The sequence below is a fragment of the Rhodamnia argentea genome, chromosome 3 (genome assembly GCF_020921035.1).
Source record: "Rhodamnia argentea isolate NSW1041297 chromosome 3, ASM2092103v1, whole genome shotgun sequence".
Lineage (NCBI taxonomy): Eukaryota > Viridiplantae > Streptophyta > Magnoliopsida > Myrtales > Myrtaceae > Rhodamnia > Rhodamnia argentea.
The window spans coordinates 30,691,637-30,717,324 of record NC_063152.1 but is presented as its reverse complement, the minus strand read 5'-3'; the positions used below and the strand labels follow the sequence as shown (position 1 = coordinate 30,717,324).

Below are 25,688 nucleotides of genomic sequence, written 5' to 3'. Positions count from 1 at the left end.
CACCTACTTCACCGATGGAAAGAGAAGGCAAAAACTGGAAAGGTCCGTGAAAAGTTAACGCAATACAGACATGACCGACAGAGACACCACCAAATATATATACTAAGAGACAAGAAGTTGGTTGAGTAGTTAAGCGTTTGGTATGGATCCGACCTTATGTCCAAATTAGAGCGTTGCGTACTCATATCGATTTTGAAAGCCATACTTGCCACCCTGAAAGTCGAGCCTTACTCGATGCATGTGGACCGGGTTGCAAAGTTCGGATACCCGCACTACAATGAATGAAAAAGAAAAAACTTCCTATAATTTAACAAGAAATGAAGATTAACTCGATCTTATGTGACTTGCATGTTTTGATCTCAATCTAATATCACAACCGCTTCGCCTCATTGCGCAGCCATTACCCAGAAAAGCACACAAACATGCATGCTGTTCGCAGCATTCCCAACTATGCATGCCTTCTATAAAAGGACTTTTTCCCTCACCAGCTCCGTTTGTTTCGCGAAAAATGAATGATTCGAAAGATATTTTTCTAAAAATTATCGGTTATTTCGTTTACAAAAATAAATAACCGACAATTATATTCATTGTCCACGAAAAACATTTTTCATTGATTATTTATTTCAAGCGATCATTCTTTTAAGAGGATAATTTCCAAATCAATCATTTTCTGCAAAACAAACGAAACTTAAACGAGTCTAGGGCCCCTCCAAAAAAGATCCGGTGCCCTAAAATTCCAGTACTTGACACAGTATATATGAGGAAGTTGGTGAAAGGCAGAAAACAACAACATTCATCCCTAGTACAAAAGGAAGAGCATGTGTATTTTTATAATGAATAAATTGAATGCCAAAGTGAAGAGCACAAAAGAGAAAAAGGCATACGTTGAGCTGTGATTGTGGCAACTCACCAGCAAAGAACCTGAACAGGCCAGTAACAACAATAACTGCAATGACCTTTAATTTACGGAAATTTGAGAGGACCCTTTTTCCTTGTTATAAGGGATGAAGTTGGATTCTTGGAGAACTGGATCCCTCTGATGACCAAATATTGCAGCAAGCTTAAAATCTTTAACCATGCGACACTGACATCCAGTAAACCAAGAACTCAAACTGGGCATGTGGTGTGCATTGCTGAGAAGGGTGAAAACGAACATCTTGCAGACTATCCATCAGAAAAAGAGTCAAAGGCTCACAACTCACAATATCAAGAGACCGTCCCACCAAATAACAAAACCCGTGACCAGCTCCCCAATGTCAATGCACAATATCATGCATCGAAGTGCAAAATTTCCAATCAAATCATTAGCACTTGAAGCAAGCCTTAACTTGAACAGACATCGTGTTTTCTCATCAACTCTATGCTCTCAGCAATAGTCGATCCAGCTGTCCCAACAAAACCTAGAGAAGCACAGCTGCAAATCACTTCCTCTATGTACAGAAGGACATCAGCTAATATGCGAGGAGAGCATTGCTTTTGGAGCTTGTCCATTCGTGCAAAACTATTTGCAACAAACCCAACTCTCAGGCCATGCCCCCCAACTGCAAGTTCTTTTGCTGTTCGAATAAATAGCTCATCTTCTTCTTGCAGAAAATGAAGCTTAAAATTGTCAACGTCTGCGGCCAAATCTCCCAAGTAAGTTCTGCTCCAGTTATCTTCTGGAAGATCAGTCATCACAAAAATATGAACAGGCAGAGGTCCATTCTGCCTCAGAGACTCAACCTTTTCTTTTAAGGTTAGGAAAGTAGTTTTCCGGTGGTTCTTGAATTGCCCGTCTAACAATCTCAGCTGCGCACAAAGAAAAGGGGCCTTAATGGTTGTAAGAGCAAATTCCTTTCCAGCATGGAGAATTTGAGGGACAAAAGGGAGAAATTCAATTTTCTCAATTATCGACTGTATTCTCTGATCCTTTGGAGCTTCGTGTATATCAAAGTAAAGCTGCGAACCCTTATATGCAGATGTGAAGAGGCTTCCAAAGGCCAGAAGAGCAGCTGAATCGGCTTGAGAACCAGGTCCAAGTGCCTTATACACATTGCGGCGCCTCCTAGCATATGTTATCTTCTTTTTTCTCTTCAACTGTTCATCAGGTTGAAATGAGTCTAACACTCCGTCGTTGCCATTTTGGTATGTCCAAACTGTGCTTCTACAGTCTTCATCCACTGAATAGAAACACTCGTCGACATTACCATTAAACCCAGAGAGAAAAGATCCACATTGCTTTAAGCTAGCAAACAAAGGGGACTGGCCAGTGGCCTGATTGTTGCAAGCCAAGTCTATGTTCACCCCACACCATAGCGATACAAAAACTCTGAAATCAATCGTTCTGATCATTGAAGAAGAAACTAAGGATGAAATATCAATGATGTCAGCCATAGAAATATACCTGAGATACAAAGCAGAACCACAATTACGAAAAGCTTAAACAAAAAACTCTTCGTTCCTTTAACAACCGAAAATTAAACATGAATCGGCATTGAGCATAGAAGATGCTGTAATCATCTCTGCCTGAGACTCTCAGCCCTTCTGATGACCAAGGGTAGGGATAGTTATGAGCAGCAAATTTACTTCTAACCAATTTCTCTGGGCGCCAAAGATTATTTGGCCAATTAAAATCCTAAATCAGTACGAGGATGCTGGAAATGACTACTAAAAAGATCCCCAATTTACTGAAGCTAGCTAATGACATGTTTTAACTCAGTTGCAGGACGAGTCCATGGAACTTACTAAGAGAAAATCTTAAGCCAGCGTAAAGAAAGAAGTAACATGTAATAACAGTCGGATCTAATCAGCACAGTGATCGTTCCTTTCCGCACCAACAAAATCCGCAATTCCACTCACCTCCCAGCCCTCAAAAGCTCCATTGCGCTCTCCCAGACAGCGAGCCGAATCTCCCTCCCGCTCAGAACCCGGAACTTCGGGCAGCTGCCGAGAGCGACGGCGTGGTGGTCCAGGACCGGCGGGACCACCAGCGTCCGGTTGAGGATCGCGGCCATCACGATCGCGTTCTTGAACTCGGAGAGCTGGTTGCTGAACCCGCTGTGAGGCGCGTAGGACAGGAACCTCTGCCCTAGGGCTCGAATCCGGGGCTCGCACCGTGAGGGGCGCGACGCCTGGAGCGAGCCTCGGAGGAGCGAAGGCGAAGTGGAGACGCGAGCGTAGGAGAAGTAGAAGAAGACGAACAAGAAGAGAACGGCGAAGAGGGAGACAGTGCAGGAGAGGAGAGAGGGGGATCGTGGGGTGGAGCCGGGTTTCTTCCTCGGCCATGGGTTCGGAGATCGACCGGCGAGAGCGACGATGGTGTTCATTTCGACGGCGAGAGTGACGACGGTGTTGATTTCTTCATGGTCGATGGCCCGTTCTGACTCGTTCTTTGCAAAAACCGGATTCCAAATCAATCTTAGGCTTTGTCTATTTCGTAAGAAATAAATAATTAAAAAAATCGAAAAGTAATTGCTCATATCACTTCCGAAAATACACGAATAAAAAATATTTTCATTATTTACAAAAATACTTAAACATAAATTATTATCGACGGTAGAAATATTTTTCATTGATTAATTATTTTTAGCGGTATAAGCAATCAGTTTTTTAAAAAATATTTTTTAAATTATTGATTTTTCATGAAATAAATGAAATTCAACTACTCGTTGAGCGGGAAGTGCAACGATTCTAGATTCTATGCCAAATTGCGAGAACTATATCCGACATCTAATGAAAGCCGAGCGCATTACAAAAACCGATTTCCCGCTCCATCGGGTACTTCCTCTCCCTTTGTGAACCGCCCTTAGTATACCCATTCCCGTATCGATGTTGGTTCAGGTTATGAAAATTTAAGACGGACTTATTTAAAGATATCATAGATATTAACATCTGTATAACTTTTCAGGAGTTACCAATGTCTAATAAATTAGCGGATTGCCAACATATATTTGAATCTTACGGATGCATATGAAAATTCATTAATCATGTATAAGAAAATACTAATTTGGATTTGCCAATATACATCGATCGGTGGATTACCAATGTGCATTTTTGAATGTTACTGTTGACTACGAAAATTGATAAGTCGATGATACAAAAATAAATATTGGAGAAAATTACCGACTCTTTAGAAGTCTCCAAAAGCTTTCACTTATCAATATGTGACCAACCAAAGGTGAATGTCCGACTCATTAGTAAGTTACCAACTTTTAGATTGAAATTTTATCAAATGCTCATCAAATATTGTAGATTTTTGAAAAAAAAAAAAAAGAGGAACAGCATAACTTAGCTCATTAGTCCTACTCATGTCCCCATAGGCAGTGGCTCATCTCATCTTCCAATACTTGTCGCTGTAGCATCGGTTCGTTTTTCCAAATGAGGTTCAACTAAGAATGAGCAAAAAGAACCAATCGGATCAGACCAGCCGATTTGTTTAAATTCCATAAAAACGAAACCAGTAATTGTCAATTCAATTCCCAGTTCTGAAGAGGAACCAGGACCGCCCGAACTAAACCGACAATTTTTTTTAGTCCTCATTTTATTTCTTAAAATTTTTGAAAAAATCATTTCAACTCTTAAATTAGTAGGGGTACTTCTCACATTTAAAATGTGAGTATTTGTTTCAAGCATATGTGACCGGTTCCATTGGACTGTCTAGGAACTGGACCAAATCGGAAACTGATTACCTCTGGTTCAACAAGGTGGGGAGCGAGAAAGCTCTAGCATGAAGGAGAGCTGCGACCAAGGGGGAGAGCCGAGAAGACAAGGAGGAAACGAAGTGAAATTGTACCCTAATCATCGTACTGGTCATGTGCGGACCCAGATATGTATGGCGTCAGAGTAGAAGTCGAAATGCCCGGTCGAACGTCATGTTACTATTGACACTCCAAATAATAGTTTAATGTAGGACACTTCGGTTTGCTTGGACAAGAGTTAAACTACGCTCCATATGTGAGCCGGAACCGTTCTCTCAAGTATTCTCCACTCCGAATCGGAGGAAACCTGCACGCACAAAGTAAGTTCAATCAAAGTTGTCGTTCCAGGCGTCCAGAACACCAGTGAAGCACTTTTAACCATATAAGTATATCACACCAAACTCGAATACGTTTATTCCCCCACAAAGATCGCTATGCCCCAAATAATCAACAGCCAGCAGTTTCCTACTTCCTAACAAGAACAAGTCACATGCTTATTAAGGGAAGCGAAAAAGGACAACATTGGATATGCATATGACTACCATTCTGCATCCATATGTACCTATTACAAGCCATTGATGTTTGCTTTCAGGAACAATTTTACGAAAAGCAACCTTACACCAAATCCTTATACATGTGCAATCTCCCACGAAAGAAGATATACCGAGAAAAAACTTTGTTTGTCCTACGCTTATGCATCTCCAGCTACCAAAATCTTGCTACCATTTAGTTGCAATTTGAACCATCAGGTCATTTTTGCTTTATATTTCTAGGTGTTGAATGTGCTAGTCAGAAACAGGCTAGTTTGCCGTTGCAGTGGCGTGCATAAAATATGTAATTGCTAGGTCAATAGTGCTAATGAAGAACACCTCCACGTGGGCAGTTGCAGTGATACCTTGGAGGAAACAAGTCACTGCAGCAACTTTTTAAGCACTCTACCACACAATCTTCGTTTGGATCAAAGAAAAAAGCCATCTGCAGAGGATGCAATATCAAATTAACAGTTACCATGTCTCCCCTATAATTAAGAAGATTTTCTGACAATATGAGAGAATTTATTCTAAGTACTAATAGACAATGGTGAAGAGGAATATACAAAATTCTAGCATCTACACATTCAATAAAGTACCATATTCTACATCACCATAAATATGCTATCATTCACATGGCCCACCCACTCAGTTAGTGCTCTTTTCATGGACTCTAGTCTCAAGACAAAACAGAAACATTCTAACTTTCATCGCATTAAGTATTTGAAGTGAGGAAAAACAAGAAAAACGAGGAACCTGAAGTGGTATTCAGTAAGCATGCATCTACTGAAGAAAGAAGAAAAAACATGAAAGGCCAGGAGAAAAAGATGGCACAAGGAAAACTTTATTGCTTTCCTGCTCTGATTGAAAGAGCACAAACAAATCCTTAGGGATGAAATTCTTAGGTTGGAAGTATTTTTTAATGTGGAAATGCTAGAAATGGGTTGCGAGCAACATTCTCATGCATTTGAATTATCATAGCCCGACAATCTCGACTATTAGAGCATTCAACAATCAAGGTAGAGATATGATTCATTCGACAGAAGGATCACTTAACACACGCGAAATACTGAAATGATAAAGCTAAATTAACACGCAACTTCACAAGCCCATTTAAACCAGGTTTCAGGGGGTAAGAGGAACATATCCTTCGTACAAACAAAATGATGCTAGTACTTAAATTTGACAATTTCAATGTGATAGAAACAACGAGAATGAAAATACATAGTTCACAAGAAATCACAATCCAGTAATAAAGAAATTAAGATGCAATAGACATGGCTTCTGTTCCATCACTTCCTTTTGGCAATTATTGGTCTCTTAAGCATGAGAAACGAAGACTTTAGCTTAGTTTTATATTCAGTTCAACTAGAGGGGATGAAAGACATATTGACTTATCAGGAGCATGTCAGAAGTATTGATGAAGGAATATCTTCTCAACTCGCTGATACTATCTCCTCTAACTATTGGATAAGTGTAAAGACAATGCCTTAGAACTTGGAAACAGAAGAATGACAAGCGAACAGATAGCAGATAAGTAAATTACTGAATAGCGTTCTTGTCCCGCTGGCATCACTCTGTGAAGTGTTGACCTGAGAGTAAGAGAAACTCCAAAACTTAAAAGATACTTTATCTTCCTAAAAAACTTGCTAAATCTGGTTTTTCTGGTTTTTGATTACCTGAACAAACAGTTAGTCCACCTCTCCATCATGTCGCCAATATTTACAATGAATGCCCTGCAAAACAAAGCATAGCCAACTCGGTCATCATGAGAGTAGACAGATAACTTCTATGCTAGTGCTTCTTTCATCTTCTTCTGCTTGTATTGTATTCCTAAAAAGAGAAGACACCACAAGAGAGCCAACAGAAACAGTACAATAAACGACAGAACTAGTCGGAAAGAGAGCTGTAAGCCTTTGGATAATCTACGGGATGGATCATCAGCAGTTCACCAAGACAAACCAGAAATACGACTTTAAAGCAACAGTCAATGTAATGCTCCTAATCCACTCAGGGATGTTATGTTAAAAATATTGAGAATACTCATAACAAAGTCATCATTCGTCTTAAAGTTCTAAAGATAAATTGCTTGAGGATAACAAACTCACCCATTTATATGAGGAACATCCTCCCAGCATCGCTGGTGGTTATCTTTATCTCTGCAGACCTGCAGATAGGCTTCATTCATTTGTCCCCGTGACAAAAATTTAAGATTATCATGCTTGAGAACTGAAGTATATTAAAGCCGACATGCCTGCAGCCCTGGAACTCCATCAGTTGCCAGTAGAGTGACCATTCCATAATCAGAATGTGCAGATGCACCACAAATTTCTTCTTCGGAAATCATTACTTCACCTGAAATTAATTCCACGACGATTGTCACTTTGGGTTCTCATTTGCTTCAATGTAAAAGAACAACCATGCTATTTTAAAAGTCTAAACGACATTTACCAAATTCACAACTAGAACATATCTTGATATATGATGCCATATGATCATTTTTTAACATTTCATATTAGAAGAACACTCCTCATATGAGTTTCCTCTTGATTCATCATATCATCTAGCCAGTCATGCACAGGTCAAGTTCAATAGGATTTGAAATAAGTTCAGAACTGATCCGAGGCAATGAACAATGATATTTACTCATTAGCCACGAAAATCAGAGAGATGAGTGCACCACTGGACCTGGATAGTGTAGAAGACGAAGGAATGCGCTAGGTTTGTTTAAAGCCCCTATTTTCTCAAAGAAGTCATTCTCCAGGTTCAGTGACGTAGCAATCAAAGAGAGAAGCTTTCTCCCTACAGACCTAGTAAAAAAGTCCATCATACCAGTAGAAATAGTAAGTTATGGTAAAAATGAAAATTCATCATGTGAGAGAGACAACCAATTACAGAAATACACACAGTGAACAAGAAACAGACGGAAACTATTTGTGCCTCCTCTCAATATTTCTTCTTTTCCTAAAATTGGACATCCACTTGACCCACATCATTCTTCTGAAAATTTACGCCCAAGTAACAACATATCGCATAGCAAAAGAGCTAGAGTAGAATGAGTATCAGAAGTCATTTAACTTGGTGAGACACATCTCTTTGTTCCGGAAATAGATTAAGGATTTTTTGTCTAGTCTAAAAATTCCAATAATTGGAAATTCTTACAATTTTCCAAAGAATGGCCTTTTTGGGAAAACAAAATCGCTAGGTACAAGCTCTAAAATGAACAATAATGTAACTACTTCCAGGTTGATCAACATGCAACAGCATCAACAATAAGCAAGTATTAAGAACTTACTCTACTTCTCTGAAGTAGGATTCCATTGTAGATTTCCAAGATGGCATCATATCTGGAATTCACTAGAAGGGGAAAGAAATTTCAAACACTGCTCATACAAAAGTCCGCGTTTAACGATTTCTTGCATAGCACTGGGATAACCCTTATGATGATGATGATGATGATGAAGCAGACAAAGTTAAGCGCAATGGTGTTAGAGGAATAGTATAGTTGCTCACAGTGAGATGCGGTCGACTTAGATGTTGTCATGATAATACTACTGTATACAATGCCCCAATGAAAAGCAATCCATTTGAATATGAGCAAATATATTCAACAAACCATACCTTCAGGAGGCCATTGGTTCAGATTCTTTTGATGCGAAGAATCTTCTAGAGGGCCAATGTAGTAACTCTCTTTTGGGTCACCTAATGGAATCACAGACCTGTAAGTAATAACCAACCTGTTTTTCTGTCCTTAACAACGGATAACCAACCAGTAATACCGAAATTATAATACATCTCCATATTGGTTAGGATGTATGAGTGTGTGTGTGCGTGAGAGAGAGAGAGAGAGACCTTTGGAGTTTGAGGAAGGGTCTAGGATCTCAGCATACAAGGGAGTGTAGCCTCTATGTTCCTTCCGAGCCAATTTCATTTTCTCTTCCAAGGGTAATGAGAAGAACTTATTGCTTTCCTCGAGCACTTTGGTGAGCAACTCTTCCTTAACGCCATGATTCACCAGGTAAAAGAAGCCATACTCTATACAAGCCTGCAATCCAATTCACATGCGCACATTTCTGAGTTCTGAGATGGTCTTCTCACACACACCAAATGAACGACAAAGAGTAATTCAAGCCAATCTGAATACCAATTCGCATTTTTCCTTGCACTATAAAGTTGCGTTACATGAAATGACTGGAGAGACTCTTTAAGACAATAAGCTTTACACTCAATTTGGATGGAGTGATTATGGATGCTAGCGAGGGAAATGAGATGAAAAAATGTATCATCTGCATTTATAAATTGATGCAGAATAAGTGTATAAATGAGAAAAAGAGAACATATTTGTTAAGTAATACATAAACAATCTCCAAATCTCGGAATCTCTCCAATTCCCTATGCCGAGATTCAAACAGATTTAAAATGTACATAAAATTAACCAGATCAATCCCTATTGATCTCTCCTCATCAATTCTACTCCTTTCCGTCTCTTTCCCTCAGTTCAAACACGATTATGTAAAACCCTTTCTCTTCCTCCTAAAACCCTCCGAACAAAAATAGTGTTAGGTCAACGATTTAAAAAAAAACAATTACAGGTGCAATCGCAGCCATGTCAATGATGTTAACTACAGCAGTGGCAATGATGCTAATTGCAATTTTGCACACAAAGATCACCCAATGTCGGTCCCCAGCCACCGACCAACTCGAAAACCACTGGCGGTCACTCGTTTTGGACACAGCTAAAACGGGGACCCGAGAGCTCGACGAAGCCACGAGCTTCGTTCTGCTCTGACAGAAGCAAACAGGAACGGGAAAGACAGGAACGAGTCCGTCCGCGCAGCGCTAAGGCAGAAAGAAACCTGGCGTATTGAAGTGGCGGAGGACAGGCGGTCCGGCGAAGACAAGTCTATGATTGGAAGTTTCAGAGCCGCCGCCATAATATTCTTTCTTCAACCTTCTCACAGCTCCGCCGACAGTGCACCGCGATGTGAGCCTTGTCCCTCGACACCGACGACGGTGCGTTTTGGAAAGAGGGAAGTGGAAGAAGACGTGCAGAGGTTATCCTTGTTTGACTTTTCAAGTTGATTTCTCGCGTTGAAATTTTATTTCCTTCGTAAGTAGAGAGAATTGAAAAAGAAAGCCAAATTCATTCTATTTTCCACCACAATTGTCCTTATTCTCTCTTCAAGGGAGAGTGATTTGAAGCATTATAAATTCTGTCCGCGAAATTAAATTTCCCCTTTGCATCATTGAAATTCACTTCCTACTCTGAACCACAATTCTATTTCTACAGACCATTTCCCACCATTCACCAGACAACCGCCACCCCGCTCAATGACCAATCATTGATGCCGCTGCCGCCTCCTCCGTTGCCGTCGCATGGCTAGCTAGTGTAGTGAACGACCCGATTGAAGCATGATTTGGCACCAAAAGAAAAATACGAATGAACAGTTCGATTACTCACAAGAAAAGAAAGAAAACAAAGCCCTCGAGGCAGTATTATGGTGTGACGGGAAGATGCAACATCCTTCACTCCATTTCTCTGATCCATCGTTTCTTGAACAGCTTTCCCGCTATCCTGCCTGCAATTGATATGTTCCTATTGAGATGCTTTTGAATGGAGTCAAGTGACTCCCGGTCGAACTAGTTCTGCCATATCAAGACGAGCACCAGAAAGCTCTGCTTTGCCTAGACGCTCAAAATCTCTTAATCAAAATGATCTCAAGGCACTCAGATCCGGTTACAGGTTCACAAAAATTTTGCCGAGACTGACATAAAATGCTATGTGCCATGAGTCACTCTGAAGATGTAAGAACACGGCAACTGCTCAAGCTCGTTCCCCGATCGAGAACTCCACGCAGGAGACTCCGGGGGAATTATACATAAGGACATACATAATAGCAGCTCCTTCACCAAGTCGAAGCTGCAAAAGTTTGGCATGAACCCACTTCAGGCAAAAGTTACAGCTGTTTTATATTTGTCCCGCTTCCAAACAGGAAGATCAATCGCAAGTAACAAGGGAGCTCAATGCAAAATGAATCCATGCAATCATCATCTCCTGGCAAATCTGCTTCTTCGAATTGCAGTAACGGGAGATCGGTAAGGAGTTGTCCCCACAAATCTCTGCTGATGTGGCTCCTCTTCTTCATCACTAGTTTCATCGGATCTCCATCTCAGTGCTCGAGCTTGATTCTCATCCTCGACCGCCAAAGATTTCTCACCACTGCTGAGAGTTAGAAACCGTACCATGGAGATGTATCAAAAGACCGATTATAAAATATGCAGTTACGTGCAAAAGCAACATGGAGGCACAATAAGAGTTAGATATTCAAACAAACAGAGGAGAGCGGTCGTGTTACCTCCAAGAGATGTCCATTAGATCATCTGAAGAAACAGCATTCCAAGGCACGCCATCGGCCTCTGAATGGACCCTTTTGCCAGATACTGTTTTGTGAAGGTCCTGCTTAGAACTTCTCAATAGACCGCGGTGGCTAGCAGGTGAAGACCGAGAATTCGCCATTGGTGATTGAGAGTGTAAATGACTACTTCTCTGGACTTCGTCGCTGAATCCATTTGGTTCTACCACTGAGAAAATATGATGAGACAAATTGCCCTGGGGCCAACTCTTCTGACGAAACTTGGGTGAACCTCTAGGAAACCTTTGCAATGGTGAGGCAGGTTTGAAATCAAAAGCTCCAGATGTTGATGGATCATTTTTTAAACTTCTGCCAAGAAGCTTTGAGCCTCTTTCTGTATTCAAAAGCAATGACTCTCCGGAAACTGAAGCCCAGTCAGTGTTACCAAGTCCAACTGCAAACTTGGCACTGGATACAGGTAGTTTGATAGGATTCACCAAATCAGATTGTTTTGAGGAAGGCGTCATCACCTCATTTAAGATAACAGAAGAATCCACAGCTAAAGGAATTGAAGAACTGTAAGGAATAGGCCTATGTTCAAGCCGAAGATCACATTCTTCAGGCATATGAGCATCTTCACAGGTGACGGCAATGTCGGGCAACTTTTCACTCTTTATTTGTTGCTGCTGCACCTCTGGCAACAACTCTATACACTTCTCCTGTTTTGTACAAGCACTTGCAAGTTATTCTCCAGCAGTAGTGACTACAAACCATTCTTCATGCACAGCACCACATCAAGATAAAAACTCTAAAATAAGCATTCATAAGGACCTCCATTTAGGTATCTTGCATATTACATGTCAGTGCCAACTGAGCTTACTATGAGAATCGACCTACGGTGGCTTCACATGCTTGGAGTCCTCGTCTCTAGTAGAGCGGAAGCAACTGTCCAACAACTTGCCACCTTTGAACATGAAGCTAAAAGGTCAAGTATAGACTGCTTACCACTAGCTCTTTTCTCCAGTGACTAGCTACTTGCATTCTAGATAACACGTCTTGACTAGCTGAAGTGGCCAATGCAAATTCCTGCTCCAGGCGCTGCAGCTCACAATCAACTTGGTATGCCTCAGAATACCTGTGTCGCTGCAATGGAATACAAGGGATTTGTGGGAATCAAGTTAAACAGCCATACAATTTTCTTGTTTGATGAAATAACTAACTAGCTCTCACAGAAAATTCCCTGGGCAAATGGCCAGAGGCAAGAAGGTTGGCGGGCCAAGGAAGAGACCCAAGTTCAAAGCTGATATATCCTGGACCAATGGGTAAAATTCCCAAAAGAGAAAATTATAACTACCTACAAGGGACGAACAACTACCAGAGATGCTGTAAAAGCAACGGAACAAACCAGCATCCAACAGATGGAAACACAGAAATTTCTGTGGGGGAAGCAAACAATATTTGGTAGCAAACAATTGTTGATGGCATCAGCGAAATCTGACAAATTAATCAGAGAGACAAAGTGAAGCAATATTCTTGTTGCCACCGTTTGCATTTAATATACTATGGTTAAGTAGTCAAGCCACTCAAAGTGCCATTTCATAGTCATTCTCAGAGTGATCAGCAGAAAAAAAATGGTGATTCATATATTGAGACACTGCAACTCAATTATCAGTTTCCTCTAAATACCACTAGATTACCTGGAGATAGAAAACAACGAGAAGATTTCCAATGATACTTGAAGGGTCATCGGTTGCATAATCCATTAGACACTTGTGAAGATACTTCTCCTCGTCAGAGTTCCAAGGCAACTCTATCATTCGATCTACAAGCTTTCTCCTAATGGAAAGGCAACATATTTCAGTGACTAAAATTTCCATCCATTCCACCCAAGTCCTGCATTCACCTGTAATGGCATTGGAAGGATCAACAGCAGCTTCATACTTAAGCTTCCTTTCCCTGACTTTGGAACAAAGCGTTCTCTGATAAGTAAATGCCTCAGTCAGCAGCCCACACTCCACCCTAACTCGAACTGCAGTAATGGCCTCAGGAAGTGAGATTAACTGTGATCCACCATCGCGCCCAGACCAACGTAAAACCATCAGGGCTGTATCTGGCATTCCTCTCTCTAACAATACTTGGGCAATCTTAGGATGAGTTGTTGGGCCTGAGATCTCTGGAAGAAGGTGACAAGCTTCCTAAGGAGTGTAAATTTGGGAATAAATATTAGACTGTAAACCAATAGAATCTTTCCGGTGACAAAAAAAAAAAACCAACCAGTAGAATCTCAACCAAATTCCTGAAAAAAAAAAAAAAGACAATATTCAACATCTCCACATTCTCTGTGGCCCCAAAAAATACCATAGTATCCAAAAGGCCAGTAAATTGATATGAAACTTCACTAATACTTGCTGGCACACATATTTGAAGAGTTTTATCGTTTTAGCTTTCAGTAACTTCGATTGCACTCTACTTGCATTGTCCAGGGAATAATGACACTTTGACAAGTGACACCAAAGACTAGCCCTCTTCAATATAAAGGATCCTCAAGACATCCAAAACTCACAATCACCTGAAACAAGAACAAGCTGCCCAGATGAGTATTACTGTCTCATTCCTTAAAGAAACTCCTCCGTTTTGCAACTGAAGCCTCTTATAATTAATGATTAACTTGGTTGCAAGGACTTCACCTTATTACTTTGCAATAATAAAATATTTCATTGTTTTCAAACTTAAATGCTTAGAAATAAATGTAGGTATGGGAGCATTACAAGTTGCCCCCCAATTCTTTGGAATTGCGGCAAGTTGGCCCCCGGCCTTTTCAATTTTTGCAATTTGCCCCACGACTTTTTTGTGCATTGACTCAGAAGGAAATTCTATCTTCCTGGTGTTAATCCGAGAAATGTTCGCCGGTTGGATGTTTAGATGTGCAAACGCAAAACATAGAAGGCTAGTAATGATGCCACCTCAAAGAAAAAAGTACCATAAATTTGTCTGACAAAAATAAATTACCAACAGTACAGTAATGGAAAGCCGCATATCCTGCCCATCCAACAACTTACCTTCAAAGCTTCATCTGTGGGATCGTCCAAGAGATAAAATGTTAGAGACTCCAGCAGCAAATGCCTGGTTACACCAAAAGATGCTGCAAAGTCATCTACGACGTTTCTCCAGAGTTCATCAGGTAATGTCCAGTGACGATCATAGAGGTAATAGAGAAACTATGTGCCAGTTAAGGGAAAAAAGGTACTTTTCAGCATCTTCATCACTTTGAAAATACAAATGCAATTAAATAAAGCATTGTTGCTTATTGAAATACACAAAAGAAAGAAGGATACAATTGCCCGCTTTGCAACCACCAAATCAGAACTTCCATATAAAAATAACATGTCAGCTGCAGCACGAAGGTTTTCAAATGGATAGCATCCAGATAACCCTTCTACCTTAGCCCTAAGGAACAAGGAGCCTCCACTTTTCTGCAAAGAAAAGAGCTCTGACTCCTCTCCCATTTCATTCGTACCTTCCTCGATTATCTCGAGATTTGCTACAGCATCTTCAATGAAAAGGGAACCTTCCTGTCCACCAGATTCAGTGGAGAGATTCATGACATCAGGCCATGAACGCTTTATTGCAGCTGATTTTCTCTCTCGGAAAAACTTGCGCCATTGTTCATAATTAGCATACCGAGACCCCAGAGTTGCTAAAAATTCATGCCGTATGCACCACGTCATAATCTCCATATGCTGAACGAAGGGGGAAAAGGCAGTAATTAAGTTACTCCCACCTTAAAAAACAGAGCCAAAGCATTCTGTGGAACAGCTTCACATCTTGATCTCCGTTTAATATACCCAAACTCAATACATGTTCAGATGACTTGCTAGTTCATAGTTACATAGTCTCACAACAAAGATTCCACCCAGAATAAGAATAAAGCGAAGCATGTCAATGTTTATGTCTGCTCAAGAAACTTCTTGAAATTCACTTTAAATTTGTCCAAACACCCAGTGCCTCAACAGAATTTGTGATTATCAGGAATTGTCCATCACCTGGTGCAAGTTCTATAAAAACTGGGTTGTTGTTCTTTTTTATAGGAAGCAATAAATGAATGGATACCTTACCAAAAAAAAATAAAAATAAATGAATGGATCGTACTGGGAATATCCTAGACTTAAGACTGTACATTCGGCTCTATCTTTTGGTTAGACAAAACAATCATTCTCCAGCCGCTGGCAATTGCTTTTGATAAATATTACATGTGTAATTTAGCTAGATCAATGGTACTGAAAATTTATCCAACAATATTATTGGAAGACGAATTATTTAAGAAACATTAACAGAAAACTATGAACATGGTTCTCAAGTGAACTACTGAAAACTCCACTAACCAAACCTGTTTTGTCTTCGATATGCTCTCATGAAGATGGTGCAAGTCGTGCAACTGCGGGGAAAGACTTCCCTTGAACGACGACTCCAAAACTTCTAGTACATTAGACATGCCAGCCAGTGGCACAGAATAACTGAGAAGCAAACTCAACCTGCTTTTCATATCCTTCAATTCAAGGTTATCTATTTCAAGAAAACGTTAAGGAGAAATTACATCCAAACACAATAGTGAAATTGGACTGGAATTCCAAATGTGTCAGAAAGACTTTCAGGATACAAATGCCTCGAAGCTCTGCCACGATGTTACTGAATGTTCTCTTGCACCAATCCTTTACAACCACTTCATCAAGCAAGAATGCAGTGACAGGATCACTAGATACGGCACTTTCATCCATACAAACATCTGTAACATCTGTTGAACTTCTGTCAAAGAGAACATGTTCCACGAACACAATGCTTTTGGATAAAGAAAAATGAATCTGATCAGGGAATGTAGGTTAATGTTATTTGCAAAAGGATGAAAACTCGAATCAATGTTTTTTGCTGTCTACGTAAACAGCCCCCTATTGCAGTTCCAGTAAAACTCTTTTCATAACTGACCAATTCTTTCTTAAGAAAATTCCAGTTTCTGTAAATTTTTGTTAGTATATTGAATAATATAATGTGGAATCAAACTACTGTAAAGAAACGCAACTCAAATCTTTGGGGGATACAGTGGCATATTAAAGACGTCAAATTATTCTCTAATGCCACATCAAACAAAGAATATAGACGTAGAACATCCGCGTTCAGCTGGTTCTCATCTTCTCTTTCTTGAAATCTCTCGTCACATCTTTTCGAGATAAGGCCAGCCTCGATACACTCATAGTACAGACGAAGCCGAAGTCTGTTGCCACTTTTGGGTATTTGGGTTCTACAGATCGGACAATGATCGCAACGTTGACTACACTCTGCACACAAGGATGCATGACTGCAGGAGTTTAAAACATGAAGTACATAGCGGCCACAACTTCTCAAGTCTCTAATTGCCCGGCACCGCTCAATCTTCGCCTCATTGCACAAATCGACCAAATCAACAGAAGCTAGGTGTTCCAATGCTTCCTGAGAAGCAAATCCCAAGACAGCAATAACACAGCACATTAACATTTAATCTTATAAAAAAAAAAGTGAAAATAGATATAAATGTAATGCCATAATTTCAGAGAATGTCCAATCTGTCATTCCTATTTGTCAGACTCGTTTGAGTACTCCCTCAACATATGGAAGAATCAATTCAAAGAAGTTCCAAAGTCTCACCAGCTGAACATTTGTGTCAAATGCATGAGCTCAACTCAAAAAAATTGTTCACGACAGAATCAAATCAACCTTAAGCCACAAAAACAAGTCTCGGACTCCCCCAACAGCTATGCATCAAAAGAATTCGGAGGAAAACCAGCTTGGAGGGGCAAAACTTGCATCTCATTCGACAAGAGCACGACTATAGACGCAAAAACGCTAATCAAATGCTCAGAATACAAAAACACCGCCACCACCATGGAGCCAATGGTGGCCCCCATTACCGACGAAGCTAGAACTGCCAACGCGGTCCTTTCCAGCAACAGCAAAAAACGAGTGCCGTCAACGACGCTTAGCCAAATGTTACGCCCCACCGCCGCCTTCCGACGGCGACTGCCGTCCAGAACAACACACTAAGTCCTCGCGGACGTAGAAAGCGAGTGCGTACCCGAACAGCTCTGCTGCTGTAGCTAGGTTGCGGAGATCTCGTGCGACCGCTGCCATCCGGCGAAGCCACAATTGGCCCGTTGCTCAACCGCTTCGCCTCCATTTCTCCCCCCTCTCTGGAAGGAAGGAGAAACGGGCCGGCGGGTCGATTGCAGCGAACAATCCCGAGAGGACGAGCAACACGGAGGAGCGAAATAGCCGACTGAGCGAGCGAGTGCTGAGTAGAGTAGAGCAGAGAGAGAGGTTTGAGATTTTTCTAGGGCTTAAGCAATGGGGCAGCCATTGGAGCCAGGCGAAGCTCTCTTTTCTTTTACTTTTAATTTTTCAAAAAAATAAAAATTGGAGGCACTCGAGGGATCGTATATCGTTTCGGCACAACGACGACGTTTTAGGGCTCGTCCGCAAGAAATTCATCCCGACATTTGTCGTAGTCGGCCCATCCAGGCTGTACCTGTACGTACAAGTATTTCTTTATTTATTTTTTTCAGAGGGTAATATTGTGTTGGCAAAAATAAAGCTCCCTTTATTTCGTAGAAAATAAATAATTAAAAAATATTTTTTTGAAAATAATTATCAATATTGCTCATAAAAATAAATGAACAAAAAAATTCATCACATAAATTATTTTTCACGACGGAATTATTTTTTACACATTAATTATTTCAAAGAAAAATGATTTATTATTTTTTAAAAAGTAATTTTAAATTATTTTATTTTTTGTGAATAATGGAGGTTAAATAGCAAGAACCGCTAGAGCGTTGGTAAAGTACAAGAATGGTGATTTATGTAGTTCCCGCTTTTGATTTTCTTCATTTTTTCAATTTTTGTTTATGCCAATGTTGGTTAGCTCGGACTTGTATTTATAAAATTTAGTTAATTACCATTCTATTAGTGAAAAAAAAAATTGGTCAGAAAAAAAGTTTTTTTTTTTTTGTCGAAGTCAGAAAAAAAGGTTGATAAGTTAAAGTTTTAGGGAAAAGACTGTGTTGGACAATAGTGCAGAGAGTTGCAATTTTTGTTTTGCTCCATTATAATGACTGAACGATTTTTTATACTTCTTTTATGCTATCACAACATAATCTTCTCACGAAATCGCGATCAACTTTCACTTTCTAAAAATCACGCCATTTGCAGATAATTTTGAATTTACTGATTAATTATTTTTTACATTTAATCTTTTATACTTTGCGAATACAATTTTTTTAAAAGATTTGTCATTCACGATTAGCTACAGAAAAAAAGTATGTTAATATAAGAATATAATCATTAATCTTTCTTGATAACTTAAACATTCTTTCATTTTTTCATGATTTTTTTTTTTTTGAGAAAGACATTGATATAAGTAAAAAGTATTTTATGTTTCAAAAAGGCTTGAACCATAATTATATGAAATAGGCTTTGCAAAAAAGTTATATAACAATCGTTCTTGCTTATCGTATGATAAAAAATCGAATTCTTGCTATCAATAGGATCGGAAATCCAGCATTTAATGGCAATGAAATGACTAATTGAATGGATTTTTAGGAATTTCCTTCGATTGGATTGATGTATAAGTAAAACTCGAAATATTACGCAATCATTACAATACATTTAAAAAAAGCATAAAACGTTCTAAAATACCATACGATTAGCATGTGCCTAATAAATTTGCGAGAAAAATGTTTCTTTTGCCCCCCACAAATTCAGTAATTATGAGAAACATAAAATCTACTGAAAAACTCACGCATACGTGTTGTGAGTGTAAATACAATAATACGAGCATTGTACTACCAAGTCGAATAGAGAAGGGAAGAAATGGAGGAAGGGGTAAAACGACGCCCCGTTTTTGTAACTCGGTTGTGCATCCCGGCTCATACAAAACACGCCGAGTTTTCTTTCGCAATCGCCATCTTCTTCTTCTTCTTCTTCTTCGCTTCGCATCTTCTTCTTCTGCTTCTTCCTCTTCTTCTTCTTCTTCGTCTTCGCTTCACCGCGCCATCGTCCTCTCTCTCTCTCCATTGTGATCCTCCACTCGGCGAACACAAGAAGCAACCGGCGTTTCACACGAATACGCACTCGCAAGCACGCGATCATATATTTGCATATACGCCGCCGTCGATAAGTCATCAGGGCAGCTCCTTTTCTCTTTCTCCTCCTCCTATGGCGACGGCGCCGGTGAAGTCACAGCCGCTCCACAACTTCTCCATGCCGACCTTCCTGCGATGGGGAAGCGCCACCGCCAGCCACCGCCAGCACCGCCGTCCCTCTTCCTCCGGCGACTCTCCTCCCCCTCCTCCGGACGACCGCGAACCACAATCGCGCCCCCCGGCAATCGGATCGCGCTGCGGCCGCGCTATCAGCATCTGCTTACCGCTCGCCCCCTCGCCGGTCCTCGATAAACCGCAGAAGCAGGCATCGGGCTCTGGAGGAGAGAGAGAGACGTTGAAAATCAACGTCGCTGGCACCGATCTCAGAAGCGGCAACAACAACAAGAGCAGCGGTGAAGACAACGAAGAAACCGAAGCGGAGGAAGCCGTGCAGAGGCCGTGGAACCTGAGGCCGAGAAGAGGAGCGAACAACGGTTTCTCCAAGAACGGAGAGTCGCGCGAAGCGTTTCCGATGGTTCATCCTTCTGTCCAACAGGGCGAGAAGAAGGAGAATGTGAATCAGCCGCCGAAATCGGCGCGACTGCGAGGTTTCGCAGAGGCGGCCAGCGGAGAGAGGAAGGAGGAGGCGGAGGAGGGGAAGAGGAGGCTGTGGGTATCGCTGTCGAAGGAGGAGATTGAGGAGGACGTCTTCGCGATGACCGGGTCAAGGCCTGCTCGGAGACCGAGGAAGCGATCCCGGATTGCGCAGAAACAGCTCGATGTATGGATGGAGGACCTTCGATTGCGTCGTCTTGTGCTGTTTCGCTTTGATTTTGTGTTTCTTAAGTGTTGCCGAGTGGTAAAACTCTCGCACTGTTTCATTCGCGTCTGGTTTGGTTTTTGCAGAGCGTCTTCCCAGGTCTTTGGTTGGTGGGAATCACGGCCGATGCTTACCGGATGCTTGACTCACCGGCGAAGGTTCTCTCTCTCTCTCTCTCTCTCTCTCTCTCTCGGGATTCGCTGTGCGCCTACGTACAGATACGTATACATTTCCTAGGGCAAGTTGTGAGAGTGTCAATTGGTTTTTTTCCCTTTACATTTTGTTATCTTCATCTTTTGGATGGTGATGGATAAGAATTAAGATCTGTGACTCATCCTTCTTGCAGAAATGAAATGCTCGCCTGGCTATTTCTGCTTTCAAGGTTGCCCCTCTCTCTCTCTCTCTCTCTCTCTCTCTCTCTCTCTCTGTTATAGATCGTTAAGGAGACTAATTGACCTGCAATTCATAGGTGTTGGTTGTTTCGTTTTTCTCACGGAACTAATTTTCTTGAAGGCAGAAGGTGGTCAGGTGAAGTTATGAACCGGTCACGCCACACTGAGACCACGATTGGAGGTATGGCGTGCTGTAGTATGGGGGAAATCTAATCAAGCGCAGGATAATTTATAGCGCCATAGTTTGGTAGTTCTCGTTTTCCTTTTGCGGTGCATCGCATGTTGGGGTTGTGCAGGAATCTTCGCATATATATAGTGTCAAGAGTAATTTATGAGGCAAAGGGTACTGGGGTCTCAATTAGCTGGTTGGTCCATATTAAGGATTCTTATCATATACACGTCGGCATAACGCTTCGAAAGGGAAAGAAAAAATTGCACCTATCAATATATCAGTGCAAATCTTCAATGTGCAAGTAAGTTTTTCATGGCTAGAGGACGAAAAACAAGCCTTCGGATATAGGCAATGTGGAAATGTGCTGTGCTTTTGAATTAGGTTGGCAAAAATGGGAGTATTACGATCTCTACTTATGATGTTTGGCAGGCTTCCCTAGAATAATGTTAGGGCCAGGGCCAGAAAAAAGCCAGCTTGTTGTGGTTATGGGAAGTCCTGCCATAATTCCTGCTTTTGGCAAAATGGATACAAAACGTGCCAATTGGAGGCATCCCTTGCTTCCCTCCCCTGGAAGATGAGGTCGAGGTTGGCTCTTCATGTTATTTGTTTCGTCCTTTGCTCATCTTCGAGCCCAATCTCTTGCCTTCTTTTTAAAGATTATTAGATTCCTCTGCTCCATCGAAACAATGATTTCATCGCAGCATGAGCATGTTCTCTTGACTCTTTGTGAATCCAGACTCCAAAATTAGAGAGAACTTTTCCAAAAGGTGGTGTTTATTCAAAATGGTCAGCTCCGTTTTGCTATGTACGTTGTGACGGTCCTCTAGCGCGCCCAGAAGCACCTTTCCATTTCTCCTATATTAGTCTGATATTCGATATTAAGCAGCTCTAAAATTTCGGTGTTGAATGCTTCCAAGCTTGTTTTTGCCTTCAATAATCATTTTCGTGCATACGAAGAAGAAAAAAATTGGCCAATATGTGGTTTGATTATGAGACACCTACTCATTGATTGCTAGCATCATTCTTATTGATAGTAACTGATCTACCTCGTCGTCGTCATCATATGTAGTGACTATGCTGTCGAACTTGATGCGGTCCCTAAGTAGGCAGACCTCCAGAAATTGCAAAATTAGAACAGAGCTCTAGTTGTCAGCAGATTTCTATGTTGTGCCTTTCGGCTTTGGACTTGAAATTTATCCGATAGATGAAGTCCATTCTAATTACTTCAGAGTTGGCCCCAAAAAATAGCAGTTCTGCTTCGGCCAAAAGTCATGGGTACAAAATTCCATGGGGTCTGCATTACAAGAGTTTTACATGGGGGAAGATTCGATCGAGCAAACCAATTTTTAATACACAGGTCGGCCATTTAACGGTGAAAAACGTGGAACTTTTTTATTTACCTGGCCAGTGTCTTACGAGGCTGTTTGTTTGTACGCTATTTGCTGCTCTTAGGGGCTAACCAGGGGCCACGACAGAGACGTCCGATCTGCGACGGATTCAGTTTCGCTTCGTAGGTTCAAACCTTCCAAGGCTTGTTTGATCATAATCGATTCTCTTTTGTTAGATTTTCAGGTCTTTCGAACGTTTGCGTTCATCAAACTCGACTTCTTTCTCTTAAACAAATGGTTGCTGAAATGCCCGACTTGGGGCATTGAGCCTCCCGGTTTTTTTTTTTTTAACGGCAATGTTGTATCGCGTAACCTTATGACCCTGCATCGTAATTAAATATTAGACATCATAAAAGATCTTGTTTTTATATTTTGCAATATTACAATGTTATATAACGGTCATAGCTAGGTACAAATAGCCGTGACATGCACGATACGACATAGGGATTGTAATGACGACACCCGTGCTCGCCCCATGACGTGGAGCTTTGCCCCGCCACTGCCCCCTACCTCGTGCTGGGAAACGGGCGCTCCACCGAACGCTGTGCTCCGCGTCGGAAACCAATTTTGATATGTTTTCGTAATTATATATAAAAAATGAATAATGGTTTGAATTTTAAATGAAGTGAGCAATTAATTACAACAAGTTATACAATATAACAATCTATATTACTAAATTCTATGTGTCCTTCCTTCTTAATGCCCGAGCATCCATCCAACGCATTCTTTTCGATCTTCTACCCGCTTGCTTCGCATAATAATACGCATCGACGTATATTCATTTAAAATATCCAAACGGACCAGATTAAGGAGGAATCAAAAGCACTCGCTTCTCTTTTACTTTACGTATAAAAGAAATGAAATTGAGCTACTTTGAGAAATAACTGCACCAGCTTTGTGGGGCTAGGAAAAGATCATCCAAAGTATGGGACTTCATGGCAACTTCTGCATGGGCTATGTGGGCTTCGGTCATTTTCTTAACCAATTTGGGCATTCTCGAATCATCCATTGGGCCATCGAGATTATTCTCTGGCCCAAAATAATTTTTTACGATAGGAAGACAAATATTTGCAAGATTTTGGGCCCGGTGGAAAACAATGTCAGGCCCATCTATGCCTTTCTCTCGTGTATTATAGTTTTTCTCGTCGTTGTCTCGTTCATTCAGATGTCACGGCTTCACTTGGAGTCGAAGTGAACTCAAATCGCCGAAGCTATCGACGTTGAGAATCGTCGAGAACCCAAGATCTTCGTGGCTTCCTCAAGCTGATATCTCTCTCTTTTTGGCATCGATTCAGCTCAGATGGCTTCATCTCCCTCCTTTCTTTTTTCCCTCTCGTTCTCCTTCCCTCTACAAATTTTCCCCAAAAAGTCCCGATCTCTCGAAATTCTCTCTCCTAAGCTTGGCCGATCGGGTCTCCCTATGGCGCTCTTGTTTGTGAACATCAATTGACTCTTAGAATGAGAGAGTCCATGTACGGAGAGCGCTCTTGGTCGCATCCGTCAATGTGAGTGAACTCCGATGAGATCACGAGTCAAAGCCATAATTTCACTTTGACTTTGTCGATAGTTCTTTTAACTCATGTCGCTCGCCTTTTTGCATTCATCATATCACACTCGGAGTTGTGTTATCGTTAGCGCTCTTCTCCGCTAGTTCGATTCCACATGAATTCCAATATATTCATGACAATGAAATTATTTTCCAAATAAAATTCAAACACTAAAAAATATTTTTCGGTCACATATCATCTAATAAAGGAAAAGTAACTATTTTCCTAGAAAGTGATTTGCCGAAAAGCACTTTCGTTCGTCACGGAGTTGTCCCCCAAACAAACGCACCCCCGGATTGGTATTCTCGGATTATTCATAAGCCAGGCCGTGGCCTTGCTCGAGCTTATCATTTCGGATGAATACGTGCTTAAATATGTTGGGCCTAGCTCAGATAAAAAAAAAACCTACATCAGCCCACCATAACAAATTCAGTCTGGGCCGGGCCTTTTTGGGCCTTAATGTCAAGAGTAACGTTTTTCCAATTATCAACTGATTAGAGCGATAGAACTTTAAAAAAGGAATTATCAACGTCCTATTCCGAACAAGAAAGCAATTGCCGAGGCGTTCGGAGATCGCCTCGAGTTAGTAGAAAATCGAACTGACGGGCTTGCGAAGAGAGTGCAACTTTCGCACCCCAACCACAACAGCCCGTGACTCCTGGCTATGGCCGAGGTTCGACATCCATTAGGCGGTCGAGCCCTCTTTGCCTCAAAATCCATATCTTCGCCATCGTTCAGGGCCCTGCATTCCATCCGGACGAAAGAAAAGACCGGCCCGAGACCGAACAATCAAAAAGGCCCAAAAGATCTATACAAAAAAAAAAAAAAAAGCCTAGCTCGAACATTAGGATCCGTACGAACTCCCATTGATTTATAAAAATTCTCGCGATTAATCATCCATAATCATCATTATCATCATAAGCCACGAATGCATGCTCCACGCACTCGACAACTGCATTCTGTACGTAATGATTTTATTATCATTTTTCGACCGGACAACCTCGTGCGACTTGACATGATTTTGTCGAACCCCTCCTTAAACTATGTCCCTTCTTTTAGACCAAAAGGCCCGGACCAGCTCGTAAATCCCACCCCCTCGCTACAACAAAAAATTAAATTAAAATAAAACATAAAGTAAATGCAAAAGTAGACCACGTTCTTGACCTCAGGGCTCGTCATTCGAACGGCTCTCGTAAATGATTAGGGGGAACACCTTTGCGAAAAACCCGGCGAAAGTCGGCATTTTATTTTACCAGTTGTAAAGTCACCCGCCGTGCAAAATCACCGTGTTAGGTCGGGTAAAGTATTAGAATTCGACATACAATCACATTTAAATAAAGTCGAAAAGAAAAATCGAGATACGAGATTCTTATTGTATGTCATTTTTAAAAAATAAGAGTTATGTCCAGCAGATGATTCCACTATAATTACAACCGCGCGCTTTTTGTTACATCACTCAATTACAAGTGAAAAAAAAAATATATGTAACGATAGTTATTTATAGGTCTAGATCCAAATTACCAATGAAAAAATGTGGGCTCGAACTACAAAAATCTCACGATATCGAGGGAGTGGGACCCTTGTAATTTTATGTCGCTATGGAGTATGAACCAAAAATGTTATTAAAAAAAAAAAAAAGCGA

General features: G+C 41.0%; 4 protein-coding genes across 9 annotated transcripts; 1 reads left to right on the top strand and 3 right to left on the bottom strand.

Annotated features, from left to right (window-relative positions):
• Positions 1 to 803: 803 nt before the first annotated feature.
• LOC115727298 (O-fucosyltransferase 30) lies at positions 804 to 3,388 on the bottom strand. 2 transcript variants are annotated; one of them, XR_007197754.1, is made up of 3 exons: positions 2,839 to 3,388; positions 1,255 to 2,383; positions 804 to 1,112 (listed from the first exon to the last, which is right to left on the bottom strand). XR_007197754.1 is itself a non-coding variant. In XM_030657480.2 (2 exons), exons 1-2 carry the CDS (start codon positions 3,303 to 3,305, stop codon positions 1,324 to 1,326), a joined length of 1,527 nt encoding a protein of 508 aa, XP_030513340.2. In that variant the 5' UTR covers positions 3,306 to 3,388; the 3' UTR covers positions 804 to 1,323. The 2 variants fall into 2 exon arrangements, 1 of the variants encoding a protein (XP_030513340.2); XM_030657480.2 differs by having other exon boundaries at positions 804 to 2,383.
• Positions 3,389 to 4,605: 1,217 nt separating this feature from the next.
• On the bottom strand, positions 4,606 to 10,308 carry LOC115727281 (2-oxoglutarate-Fe(II) type oxidoreductase hxnY). 3 transcript variants are annotated; one of them, XM_048275752.1, is made up of 11 exons: positions 10,063 to 10,308; positions 9,059 to 9,251; positions 8,828 to 8,908; positions 8,502 to 8,553; positions 7,895 to 8,016; positions 7,461 to 7,561; positions 7,315 to 7,373; positions 6,886 to 6,942; positions 6,753 to 6,798; positions 5,572 to 5,651; positions 4,606 to 4,983 (listed from the first exon to the last, which is right to left on the bottom strand). In XM_048275752.1, exons 1-11 carry the CDS (start codon positions 10,138 to 10,140, stop codon positions 4,920 to 4,922), a joined length of 933 nt encoding a protein of 310 aa, XP_048131709.1. In that variant the 5' UTR covers positions 10,141 to 10,308; the 3' UTR covers positions 4,606 to 4,919. The 3 variants fall into 3 exon arrangements, 2 of the variants coding, with proteins under 2 accessions (XP_048131709.1, XP_030513313.1); XM_030657453.1 differs by lacking the exon at positions 6,753 to 6,798; XR_007197755.1 differs by lacking the exon at positions 4,606 to 4,983 and having other exon boundaries at positions 5,606 to 5,651; positions 6,886 to 7,039.
• A 573-nt stretch (positions 10,309 to 10,881) lies between these two features.
• Positions 10,882 to 17,983, bottom strand: LOC115727286 (E3 ubiquitin-protein ligase HOS1). Of its 2 annotated transcripts, none has more exons than XM_030657462.2 (10): positions 17,663 to 17,983; positions 16,653 to 17,040; positions 16,217 to 16,351; positions 15,947 to 16,122; positions 14,895 to 15,299; positions 14,619 to 14,777; positions 13,257 to 13,754; positions 12,565 to 12,702; positions 11,563 to 12,278; positions 10,882 to 11,429 (listed from the first exon to the last, which is right to left on the bottom strand). In XM_030657462.2, exons 1-10 carry the CDS (start codon positions 17,762 to 17,764, stop codon positions 11,255 to 11,257), a joined length of 2,892 nt encoding a protein of 963 aa, XP_030513322.1. In that variant the 5' UTR covers positions 17,765 to 17,983; the 3' UTR covers positions 10,882 to 11,254. The 2 variants fall into 2 exon arrangements, with proteins under 2 accessions (XP_030513322.1, XP_030513323.1); XM_030657463.2 differs by having other exon boundaries at positions 10,882 to 11,426.
• A 1,596-nt stretch (positions 17,984 to 19,579) lies between these two features.
• LOC115727299 lies at positions 19,580 to 21,567 on the top strand. 2 transcript variants are annotated; one of them, XM_048276693.1, is made up of 4 exons: positions 19,580 to 20,508; positions 20,634 to 20,705; positions 20,894 to 20,933; positions 21,051 to 21,567. In XM_048276693.1, exons 1-3 carry the CDS (start codon positions 19,801 to 19,803, stop codon positions 20,897 to 20,899), a joined length of 786 nt encoding a protein of 261 aa, XP_048132650.1. In that variant the 5' UTR covers positions 19,580 to 19,800; the 3' UTR covers positions 20,900 to 20,933; positions 21,051 to 21,567. The 2 variants fall into 2 exon arrangements, with proteins under 2 accessions (XP_048132650.1, XP_030513341.1); XM_030657481.2 differs by having other exon boundaries at positions 21,034 to 21,567.
• The last annotated feature ends 4,121 nt before the right edge of the window (positions 21,568 to 25,688 follow it).